General features: G+C 41.8%; 1 protein-coding gene across 4 annotated transcripts in view; it reads left to right on the top strand.

Moving 5' to 3' along the window:
- Positions 1 to 13,074, top strand: part of LOC310860920 (periostin-like) — a 50,272-nt gene that overhangs the window by 16,129 nt on the left and 21,069 nt on the right. For all 4 annotated transcript variants that reach the window (XM_083768116.1, XM_083768115.1, XM_083768117.1 and 1 more), the window contains exons 3-7: positions 4,413 to 4,477; positions 5,707 to 5,864; positions 6,786 to 6,950; positions 7,530 to 7,676; positions 7,989 to 8,130. In XM_083768116.1, the coding sequence (XP_083624242.1) occupies positions 4,413 to 4,477; positions 5,707 to 5,864; positions 6,786 to 6,950; positions 7,530 to 7,676; positions 7,989 to 8,130 (677 nt within the window). The remainder of the gene's footprint in view (positions 1 to 4,412; positions 4,478 to 5,706; positions 5,865 to 6,785; positions 6,951 to 7,529; positions 7,677 to 7,988; positions 8,131 to 13,074) is intronic.

Below are 13,074 nucleotides of genomic sequence, written 5' to 3'. Positions count from 1 at the left end.
CGTCATTCGTTTCGCGTATCATTATGACATGGCGACCGTTGCAGATTATTCTTATATACGGGCAGAGGGCTCTCTTTTTTCGAGAATGAGAGGACGAGGTGGAAAGCGATCGCAACGCGGGCCTGGGGGGGGTTCCACGGCGGTGATCTCTCCTAGTAACGTCGGGCAGAGGGCTATTTCTTTCCGAGAATGAGAGGACGAAGCAGCGGTGAAAGGCAGTTCGAGGCACAGCCACAGTGGGTAAGTGAGTGGGGGGGGACTGAAACTGAAATGCGACGATCCGAAACGAAGAGGGGGGGGCCTACATTGCTGCCTCGGGAAAAACCATGTAGAAACAGGAGGGGAGGGGAATCAAGTGTATTCACACACACACTAGCATGGGTACCTCCATTTTAGATCCCCTTGACATCTGCGTTGGTCTATGCCGTGCATGCCGGCGAGGCCGCCTCCAGTACGTCGTAATGGATACGGCATGCCGCATAGACCAGACCTCTTTTCAGGAGGGGGGGGCTTTTAACTCCCGGATCACATAACGGACCTTCCTAGAGACATCGGTGTTACTTTCTATGTTGTCCGGGCGCGTATAAATATGAAGCACATTAATCATAAAAAAAACCAATAAAACGCTTTAGAGCGTTATGCGCAGACGGCGTTCGATATTAATAAAGCGCTTTAGAGCGTTTTGCGCAATCGATGTGTTAAGACACGCAAAATAGTGACTGTCTTCTATCTTTACTGATTTACTGATTTGCACTATTTTTTATGCAATTCTATTGCTGCTAGGGTTGCAACTAAGACTTATTTTCGTACATATTTTCAAACATACGTAATAGAATACAAAATAATGGTAAATGCCTTGTCATTATCTATAAATTACGTGAAACCAACATCTTGAAATAGCTTATTTACCCAACACCCAGTAGTCAAAAAATATATTTTTTAAAACTTTTATCATATTTTTGGTGAAGGCACATTATATTTTCATGCACTTACTAAAATCTATTTTTGATTAATTTTCCTTTGGCTGTATTAACCCTAACTGCTGCTTCATCGTACACCACCACCCCACAACACGTCGAACGTGCAATGCATTGTACGTTTGTAGATCAGCTATTTTCAGCCTGTGACACCATACATGGCATACAGTTACAAGCTTCTCCAGACACCAGCGTTTTCTTTGTGTAATCTTTCCTTACCTTCCGTTCAGTCATTGTTTTCCTTTTTTCCCTCTTTGCAAAGTCGATCTGTTTCTTCTTCTGGTCGTGCCTGTTTAATGTTGTTTGGATGTTCTTTGGAGTTTCTGAACACCTTTTGAGTTGAAACAGGACTAACATACAGAATACAGAACATCTGTATGGTCGATTGGTGTTCTTGTTCGGAAACTCTTTAATGTGACACACGTGTGGCTTTGTGTAGGAAATATTCTGCCTCCAAAGCCGAACAGAACACAGATTGTTGAGCACAACCCATTTAGACCTAAGGACAATTCAAATTATACAATGTCTTCTAAATCCTGACAGTTTTCTGAAAAACCCATGTTCCTATGTCAGTCGTTTCTCAAACATTTTCATGTCAAGGACCCCAAAAATTATACTGTATGTATTTGCCCGCCGATAGCTAAAGTATATCATAATGCTTAAAACACCAAAACGGGTTCCCGCCCTGACTGGGTTAAAGATTAAGTGAATACAGACCGTTGAGTAGATCTTAAAGATGAAATGAACACAGCTGGTGGAGTGCATCTTTGTTGTTATATGTTGTTGGAAGGTATGTCTTTCCATTAATTGCTAATGTCTGGTCTTGTCTCAGTGTCTGTGATGACAAATTAAGTTCTTGTTTACGCTTTAAACTTTGTTTGTTTCAATTATGAGGACATATTAGGGGATGGTAATATTTTCCTATCTCCTCCTGGTCCATAAACATGCTTTAATGATGCATGATTCTATATCACCTAATATGTTGAGAATGCATGACAGTGTGTCCATATTTGACAAACATGATTTAGACGTTTTAAATGGGGTTCAAATGAATATAAAATTATGCACCACATAATTGGAACAAACTCCCAGAAAGCTGCAGGTCTGCTACAACTCTCCATCAAAGCTGAAGGCTTTTCTGTTTATGGCTGGCTTTTATTGAGGTTTTTGATGCATTTATTGTGCTGCACTATAACAGTTTGTCCTTGTACTGTAGGACTTAGGAATTCATGTATTTTTTTTAAAGCTCATTCTTATTTCTATTCTCTTAACTCTTCAATAACAATTTGTATTGTATTTGAATGTCGTTTCTTTGTCTGTTCCGTTAGCATTTTGTCTTAGTGTAAAATGTCTGTTTTGTGTACAGATAAAGCACTTTGAATTGCCTTCTTGAAAGGGGATATACTGTACTGTACTGTACTGTACTGTACTGTACTGTACTGTACTGTACTGTACTGTACTGTACTGTACTGTACTGTACTGTACTGTACTGTACTGTACTGTACTGTACTGTACTGTACTGTACTGTACTGTACTGTACAACTTAAATGGTGTGTTGGAAATGGGCTTTAGGTTTGACAAACTCATTCACTGTTGGATTCCAGGCTTGGAATTATCAGATGTATTATTGACAAGAATGGCCGTTACATTTCATTATGTTGTGCAACCCTTCCCTGCTGCACTGTCTCACCTTGCACAGGGACACAGCATTCTTCAGCTTTCTTCAGTATTTTTGGAAAATATTAAACATTTCTCTCCTGATATGCATCCAACCCTTCAGCTTGGGCCGTCGCTGCACTTCAGGTCGCCCGCCGACTCATTGCTAGTGGACGTACAGTTGTGATTTTGTTGAGTTGAGTTATTTAAACCACACTATTTCATTTGATTATTTGATGTTGTGGTTCTTCATAGTTTGTATTATTTGTGTGGCGACGTTGACATGATGACATGAGTTAAAAACATCTTAAAATCTCCTTTTGAAAAATGGCTGTTACACTGCTGCCTCCCTCCACTCACCCACTCTCACTGCTCACTGCTCACGCACTGACTGCCTCCCACCCATGAGGAATACATAATATGTACACTCGAAACACTGTGTACCGTTATCCCAGCACCATCCTAGGAAAACAATTTTGCGTACCATACCGTACATCCACTATAGCAATGAGTCGGCTGGCGACCGACCCAAACTGAACACGGAAGGGTTGGATGCATATTTAGCCCATTGAATATCTAACTACAACCATGACATGCATCTGTTACGAATCCTGTTGAGAACATTGTCGAATGGTGGTTGTCTTCTCGGGAACATTGTGCTATGGCTATTTATTTGCCATTTTGCTCCACTGAATTAGTTTTTATGCATTGTGCATGTGGTGGTGCATGAATGTTTCGAATTACGATTCATACATACTCCACGTTGGAAGAAACGACCGCTGCTATGTGCAAAACAACAAGGCAGAAAGAGCCTGCTGGTTAGTCAGTCAGGGACCAATCAGAAGGCTGAAAAAGGGTGAATTCAAATTGTGTGTATAATGAGAAATATATCAACATAACTGTAATAATAATGTCGGTTTACTGGATCCTGTAAACAAGTCCCAGTGGAACAGTACTTTCCAGTGGAACAACATGTTAACATTATCTTATCTGCAGGTGCCAGCATGCCAGGTGGTGAAATGATGGAAAATGAACTTGGAGGAAAATAGGCAAAAAAAAAAGAGGCTACAAACTGCTAAAATGTTGCACGTGCACACGTGCATGATGTGCCGTGCATGTGATTTTTGGGGCTTTGTGTACAACCTCCCTCAGTGCTCTCTGCACGCCACTGGCTTTATTAATATTTAGCCAATTTATCCAATGAAAAGTATTAACAATTAAGAGCTTAAGTTGTGACTGCATGATTACCAAGGTTTCCACCAGACATTGACAATCCTGTACTTTGTTTGTTGACTGTTTGTTGCTGTACGAGTGCTGTACTGGTTACATGAAGCTGTTTGTTTGTTTGTTTCTTGACGGGATGGTGCTGTACGAGTGCTGTCCACATGAAGCTGTTTGTTTGTTTGTTTGTGTGTTGACAGGATGGTGTTGTACGAGTGCTGTCCACATGAAGCTGTTTGTTTGTTTGTTTGTTTGTTTGTTTGTGTGTTGACAGGATGGTGCTGTACGAGTGCTGTACTGTTTACATGAAGCTGTTTGTTTGTTTGTTTGTTTGTTGACAGGATGGTGCTGTACGAGTGCTGTACTGGTTACATGAAGCTGTTTGTTTGTTTGTTTGTTGACAGGATGGTGCTGTACGAGTGCTGTACTGGTTACATGAAGCTGTTTGTTTGTTTGTTTGTTTGTTTGTTTGTTTGTTGACAGGATGGTGTTGTACGAGTGCTGTACTGGTTACATGACGCTGTTTGTTTGTTTGTTTGTTTGTTTGTGTGTTGACAGGATGGTGCTGTACGAGTGCTGTCCTGGTTACATGAAGCTGGAAGGCATGAAGGGCTGTCCTGCAGGTCAGTGGCTCACACAACTATGCTCACAACACAGTTCCCATCATGTGTTGCAGTGGTAAATGCAAGTATACATGTACTCAAGTAATGTACTTGACTACAAATTGTATGTATTGTTTACTTACTACTTTTTCTAATTCTCAATTATGTTAATTCTACTGTTACATCTGCTCCACTACATCTCAGAGGCAAATATTCCATTACAATTATAAGTCCAATATTTGCCTCTGAGAAGTAATGGAGTAGAAATTACAATAGAATCTACAGTATTGAGAATTGGAAATCCTCCAGGTAAGTAAGCAATACATACAATGTGTACTCAAGTACAATACTTAGGCTATTTGAAAATAGCCGATCTACAAGCTCAAAATGCGCTGCATCGCGAGTTGTGAGCTTGTAGATCTGCCGTTTTCAAAAGATTCCTTTTATACATTTTGAAAACTTATGAAATGGGACATTCTGCTAAATGAGTACTTTTACGTTTAGTAATATGTTGATGCCAATACTTGTGTACATTATACTGAAGTACACGTTTGAATACCGGACTTTTACTTGTAACTCAGCATTGTGGTATTGGTATTGTTTTTTTTATTTTTGTTTTACTTAAGAAAAGGTTACCTAAGGAAAAAAACTACTGCTGTGTTGTCTTCAATTAATCTGTGCCCTCAAGGCGTATAAAGCCTATAGTTTAAAATGACTGCATGCTAGACTTAGCTCACATTCCATTTAAATCACAATCAATTATCAAATTTCAGGTCAAGTAACACTGTTGTTCAGCCGTTAAAGACAGCATTTATATTGGCCACTGGTTTAGTAGGGACCTGGGATCTCAGATAAGGACAATACATCCTGATTCCTGAATCACTTTAAGTGAAAGCATGTCCTGTTCTCTGGTTTGGCCTTCTATACAAGGTTATAATAGTTAACTAAAACTAACAAAAAAAAACGAAAACTAGAATTAACGAAACATTTTAGTTAACTGAAACTAATAAAAATAAAAAAAAGATAACTAAACTGTATTGTGTGTCCTCAAAACGAACTAAAACCTAACCCCTTTACGAAAAAAAATAAAACTAAGCATTTTCACCAAAATAAAAACTAGCAAACCCGCTCTAAAAACAAACTAAAACTAACTGAATTAGAAAAAAATATGTCAAAACTAACTAAAACTAAACTATAATTAAAAAGTAAAAAAAAAAACTATTATAACTATTATAACCTTGCTTCTATAGTGGCTCCTATCGATCATGTGTACGGCACCCTGGGCCTGGTGAAGGCCACGACCACCCAGCAGTACTCGGACGTCTCCAAGCTGAGAGAGGAGATCGAAGGCAAGGGTTCCTTCACCATGTTCGCCCCGAGCAACGACGCCTGGGACCTGCTGGATCCTGTGAGTAGCACCACATGGTTCACTGTTTGTGTTATCGTATTTGATAAATGCCTAATCTCTTTAAAGATGGAGTGCAGTGATGTATACCGTGATGTATGTCGACTAGGCTCAAAGACTCAAAGGCCCTTCAGCCAAAATTACGCCCGATCAAGTAGCATCACAAGTAGCAGATATACAAGCTCAAAATGTGGTGCGAAGCGATGCGCTTTGAGTTTGTAGATAGATGTGATATTTTTGTTATCTTTATCTTTATGTTATGTACAGTAGCCTACTGTAGATACTGTACGATAATATGTTATGTACTGTAGATACGATAATATGTTATGTACTGTAGATACGATAATATGTTATGCCTATGTTACACATGATGTTATTTCACGTTTCAACTGATCTGTGTGATGTGTGTGCAGAGTGTGCGCTCGGCGCTGGTGAGCAACATGAACATTGATGTGTGTGTGGTGTGTGTGTGTGCAGAGTGTGCGCTCGGCGCTGGTGAGTAATGTGAACATTGATGTGTGTGTGGTGTGTGTGTGTGCAGAGTGTGCGCTCGGCACTGGTGAGCAACGTGAAAATTGATGTGTGTGTGGTGTGTGTGTGTGCAGAGTGTGCGCTCGGCGCTGGTGAGCAACGTGAACATTGATGTGTGTGTGGTGTGTGTGTGTGCAGAGTGTGCGCTCGGCGCTGGTGAGCAACGTGAAAATTGATGTGTGTGTGGTGTGTGTGTGTGCAGAGTGTGCGCTCGGCGCTGGTGAGCAACGTGAAAATTGATGTGTGTGTGGTGTGTGTGTGTGCAGAGTGTGCGCTCGGCGCTGGTGAGCAACGTGAACATTGATGTGTGTGTGTGTGTGTGTGTGCAGAGTGTGCGCTCGGCGCTGGTGAGCAACGTGAACATTGATGTGTGTGTGGTGTGTGTGTGTGCAGAGTGTGCGCTCGGCGCTGGTGAGCAACGTGAACATCGAGCTGTACAACGCTCTCCACTACCACATGGTGAACCGCCGTCTCCTCACCAAGGACCTGAAGAACGACCTGACGCTGACCTCCATGTACAACGACCTGGGCCTCCTCATCAACCACTACTCCAACGGGGTCAGTTATAGTCGCTCTCTGTGATCACTAAGCATCCAGAAGACATCTGAAACCTCGTCATTGTCATTTAATACAGTGGTTCCCAAAGTGGCGTCCGGGGACCCCTAGGGGTCCTTGAGAGAGTCCCAGGGGGTCCCTAAGCAATGTCCCCTACTATACATATCGTAGAAAAATAAGATTGCTTCGTTGACTATAGTGAGTTAGTAAACTTTTACCTTTTGTTCATCTTTGTCAGCACAATATGAAAAGATATTTTCATATGGACGTCCGCGCCCAAATACAGATAATTCTGGGGGTTCTTGGCATGAAATTGTTTCATAACCACTGATATAGAATCATAGGATTTTAAGACAATTAGAAGACATTTTGTAGAATCTATAGTCTCGGGTCTCAAAGTGCATTATAAAAGCCTCCCTGGGCCTGGCTCCCTCTCTGTCCTCCCTGTGCAGGTGGTGACAGTAAACTGTGCCAGGATCAGTCTCGTATAAAAGCCTCCGTCTCTGTCCCTGTGCAGGTGGTGACAGTAAACAGTGCCAGGATCAGTCTCGTATAAAAGCCTCCCTGTCTGTCCCTGTGCAGGTGGTGACAGTAAACTGTGCCAGGATCATCCATGGCAACCAGGTGGCGACCAACGGCGTGGTGCACGTCATCGACAGAGTCATCAGCGCCGTGGGCAACACTATCCAGGACGTCCTGGAAGTGGACGATGACCTCACTTCCTTCAGCGTAAGATCCCCATTGAGCCGTGGCCACCATTTTGTATTCCACAAGGGATTCCGGATCAATACGTCTGTAGCATCGACATGCTCTCTTCGGTGACTCAAGTCACCGAGCCCTCTTTGAAATAAATCCATGTGATACAAGTATAACAAGGAGCTGCACCGCTGTTTGTACATCTTTATAAAAGTGTGTGTGTGTGTGTGTGTGTGTGTGTGTGTGTGTGTGTGTGTGTGTGTGTGTGTGTGTGTGTGTGTGTGTGTGTGTGTGTGTGTGTGTGTGTCCGGTTCTGAACGGTCTTCTTGGTCGTCTCTCCAAAAGGCTCTGGCTCTAGCCTCCGGTGTGATGGATACGCTGGGCCAGGCTGGCCACTACACCCTGTTCGCTCCCACCAACGAGGCCTTCGAGAAGCTGGAAGCAGGATACATGGAGCGGGTCATGGGAGACCAGGCTGTTATGCAAGGTAAACCTCACTGAAGATCACGTTAAGTTAGCAAAGTTATGGTGCTGTGTCAAGGACCTTTTTGCCGCCAAACCAAGTTAAAAAAAAATCACTTAAAACAATTATTATATTAAAAGATTTGCACACATAATATATATATTTGAATATTCAAAGCATAACATAATGTCACTTTCCCTGTTTTAATGGCTTACGGGTCCTTGACTGCACCCTGAATTGAGTGTGCTTTCAATTATGCCAGGGGTTCCCACACCATCGGTGCACGGTGCACACCCATGGGGTGCACAAACGCCCTCTATAGACTACAGTAGCATGACTGAGAGGTCATTTTGACCGATTCTGTTTAGATTTTGAAGTTGATTATCTTTGGCCCATGAAGCTTTCAGAAGGTTCCCCTTCCATGACCATCATCATCCATCATCATTCCATCATCTCCGATTTAAAAACATCTGAAATATTCTTATTCTAAATATGAATTTAAGAACATGCTACTTCTGTCACATCATGCTAGTGCTAGGTGCGTGACATGAAAAGGGTAATGGCGGTTTTATGGTGTTAGGTGGTGCACAAAAACGGAAAAATCCGGTAAAACAAAAAAAAAAATCAGGTAAAACATCATCATAAATGGTTTGGCACCCATTTATCTCTCTGAACTACTCAAACCGTATGTTCCCACAAGGACCCTCAGGTCCTCTGACCAGCTTCTCCTGGTGGTGCCTAAATCAAGGCTGAAGCTTAGAGGGAACCGGGCTTTTGCAGTCGCAGCTCCCAAGCTCTGGAATGAGCTGCCTCTGCACATAAGACAGGCCCCCACTCTTCAGGTGTTTAAATCACGCCTCAAGACATATTTTTATTCTTTGGCTTTTCCTAGCATAGTATGAGCTTTTTGATGTTGAAAGTGACACTGTGTACTGTATGTTGTTTGTTTTTATATGAAGTTGTGATTTTTATTATTTTATTGTAAAGCACTTTGGAACAACCTGTTGTTATTGAAATGTGCTATAGAAATAAAGATGGTATGGTATGGTATGGTATCTAATGCAGTGGTTTTCAACCAGTGGTCCGGGGACCACCACTGGTCCTTGAGGGGGATCCAGGTGGTCCTCAGCTAAATGATGGAGAGTTGGTAACCAAATGGACCCTTATAGACCTTTAACTCTTGAGAGTGTAAAATGAAACCAAAGTTAAATTGGAGTTAAATTGCGGTTAAACAACATAACTGCATTACTTAATTTTCAAGAAGTCTATACAATTAGAGAATGTAGAAGAATTGTTATTTTGATTAATGTTCGTCTCCTATTGTGGACAAAATCGTATCCAACGACAAGTCTTGAAGTCTTGGGTCTAAAATAATAAGTCTTGTGTCTGAGAGGCTAAATCTCATCCAATGGTGGTCTGTGGTGGCTCAGATGCAGAATAAATAATGGGCATTGATGTAAAAAAGGGTTGAAAACCACTGATCTAATGTTATGACTGTAGCTGCATACACCAAAAATGTCTGGTTAAAAGAGGTTCATTTGAGGTCCAACAGTCAGAACCTAATGGGAACATTGCTATATGTTTCTATTTATATCCTGCGTAGTTTAGTTGGTCTGTCCTCATATACCCCGTTCTCTGAGTTCGGAGCGTTCCTCTGGGGTGAAAGACAACCCCCTACCAGAGCATCTCTAACCCATTCTGACCTGAGATCAGATTCATACGAGGTTTCCACTGGACACACACTGGTATGAATAATAGAAGAGTTGGGATATTGACGGGGCAGAAAGCGAGCGCTCGAGCGCCGTTCATGCAGCCTGAAGTGAGACAAGCTGGAGTTGGAAATACATAGTTTTCAACGAGGGCGGCGCAAAATAAGAGCAATTTTAAGCATGTGTGCAACTGTTTTAAAGTACTAGCCCTTACCCGTTGTGAGATACCCCCCCCCCCCATAAATATCTTTAATTGTCGTTCATTAAGAAAAAATACTTGGCTGCGGGGGGTACTGCGCCCTGGGTGCGTTTTCGTATTTTTTTATTCACTAATAAATTCATTATTAATTTAGAATTTGTTAAATTCGTTAAGACCTCCATATTATTATGGCCAATGCCTGTGTGAAAAGTGGGAGCGATTGGTGCAGGCGGTGAGGAGATACGGCGGTGTTTCTGTTCTGACAGACATTCAGACATTGAGTTAATTATAGTATGATATGATTGTACAGTAACAACTAAAATCTCTTTAATGTTTATGTTGTACTATTACTACAAAACTATCTAAAATGAAGGCATTTAAAGCTGGGCTGTTGCCTGAGTCCATAGCATTTCTGCCTACTTCCGGTCCAGGACTTGTCCCAGTTGGTTGTAGAATAATAATAATAATAATAATAATAATAATAATAATAATAATAATAAACCTTTTTTGACAGTGTCACAAAGTGCTTAACAATATAAAAACAACAGTGTTACATAACAATCAATAACAATCAAACAGCAGGCAGAATAAAATTACATTATCACGGGAATTTAAAGCATACATTGGTTATGGGTTTAAAAAGGCTTTCCTATAAAAGTGGGTCTTTAATTTAGTTTTAAAAATATCCAAGGAGCTAATAGACCTCAGGTCAGATGGCAGGCTGCTCCAGAGCCTAGGAGACATGCTTGAAAAGGCCCTATCCCCTTTTGTCACCATGTCTGTTCTATACTATAGGCACCTCTAGTAGGGCTAAGGTAGAGGACCTTAATTGGCGGACAGGCTGGTGGGGTTTAAGAAAATCCGCTAGATATTGCGGTGCCAGGCCATTCCGAGCTTTAAAAGTCAGTATTACAATCTTAAAATCAATTCTAAAATGTACAGGGAGCCAGTGTAGTGAGGCCAGTACCGGGGTGATATGTTCAGATTTCTTGTTAGAAGTCTATGTAGGAGAGCTGCCGAGAGCGGGAGACATTTGTCTCCACAATGTCAGCAGCTTGTCTGCTTATCTGCAGAGGCGCGCGGCTATAGCCAGCCAGCCAGCAGGCCTGCTCCCGTCATGATGAAGTGGGTTTGCGGTGTGTGCTTAACCCATTCTGACCTGAGATCAGATTCATACAAGGTTTCCACTGGACACACACTGGTCTGATTAAGCATGTGGTTAAAACAGAACCCAGCCGAACCCACAGTATAGGCCTAGTGCTATATACGACCTCAGATAGATTCTCAGACAGCCGGCAGACCAGTTAACAAGCCAAGCCGCGTCAGAACCGCGTCCAAAGTCAAGACGGCTGTGTCTGTCTGTCTGTCTGTCTGTCCGTCGGCCCGTTGGCAGGGAGGGAACGGGATGGGTTTGAGCCACCATCGCTGTCGGCGAAAACCTTGTATGCCCACATGCATTCTTTAGTTATGTCCACAACGATTCTACAAATGCCTACTACATCAGTGTAGTTCAAAATTATAATGTATTTGGCCGCGGACCCCCCCCCCCCCCCCCCAACTGAAAATGTGTTGTGCCAGAAAGGGCCCCCAGAAAGGAAGATTTGTGTTAAACAATTCACAATTCAATTATTTTCATACACTTTCAAGATTGTCCAAAATGTTTTCAGAAATAGCAGATCTACAAGCGGAGTAACGCAGTGTGAGCATGTCTATCTGCTTTGAGAACCCACATACAGACTTTAACACTTTAACTTTACTTTAGAAAAGAAAAAATAGGCGATGATCAAAGTCGTATATATATCAGCTTGATTTTCTACTTTTGGCTGACACTGCAGCATTAAATAAGGCGGGCATTGCTTTATGAAAAAGTTGAGGTACAGTACAGGGTTTCTGCCTGACAGCAACACCGTACACGTACAGTAAGCGACTGATCTGAAAATACCCAAGTGCTGCTAACAATAATCCTGTGATTGCCTCTGAGGTTTGGAGGGCTTTGGAAGGGCCGAGGGTCGTAATTAAATGTTTATGGGACTGTTTCTATATACGGCCCAGCTCTCCTCGCTCCCCCGTTTTGACAGTTGGACTGGGTTAGAGGTGTAATCCCATATCTAAATGTTGACAGAACTAAATATTTCCTCCATGACAGAAGAGCGCCGTGTGTGTGTGTGTGTGTGTGTGTGTGTGTGTGTGTGTGTGTGTGTGTGTGTGTGTGTGTGTGTGTGTGTGTGTGTGTGTGTGTGTGTGTGTGTGTGTGTGCGTGCGTGCGTGCGTGCGTGCATGCGTGCGTGCGTGCGTGTGTGTCTAATTGCACATGTACAAATTCAGTCCAAGTTCCGTAATGATTACTTGATGTAAACCATTGGGTTATGTAAGCAAAGTAGATTAACGGACATCAATTTTAATCAAAAGGGCAGTGGTTTGTGAAAGTGCAGTCTTTGAAAATGCAGAACCTCATTAGCTAGTTTTCTCTTTTAATTATCTCTCTCTCTCTCTCTCTCTCTCTCCAATTCAATTCAAAGGAGCTTTATTTGCATGAGAAAACATACGTTTACATTGCCAAAGCAAAAGTGGAACAAAACAATCAAAACAAAACAACATAATGCATCCCTCAACGTATTTAAGGAATCAATTTTCATACACCTTCTAACGCCGTGCTCATGCTTCTAAATTAACGTACTCTTCTTGGCAGTTGTCCTTGTTTTCCATAAATATAACATACCGACCGATCTGTATGAAATTATAAAAAGCAATTTTCTGTCAGAAATAGTTACGTCCATAACAGTTACATCCATATAGGTCGACAGCAGTCAGCAGCAGTATTTATTTAATTTATTGTTAATTTTGACAGCTTTAGTTTTAGTCATATTTTTTGTCATATGAAAAGTTTTAGTTTTAGTCAGCCAACTATAAGATCTTAATGTACAGTTGATTTTGTCGACAAAATCTTTATTTTGTCAGGCCTTGATGGCGTTGTAATGGCTGCATGATTTTGCACTTTGTTGCATGCTGAAAATGGCTAGCGTCTACAAGCTCACAACATTAGATCTGCTATTTTCAGAG

This window comes from Protomyctophum parallelum (assembly GCF_964188405.1).
Source record: "Protomyctophum parallelum genome assembly, chromosome: 1".
Classification (NCBI taxonomy): Eukaryota; Metazoa; Chordata; class Actinopteri; order Myctophiformes; family Myctophidae; genus Protomyctophum; species Protomyctophum parallelum.
This window is presented reverse-complemented; position numbering and strand designations above follow the sequence as displayed.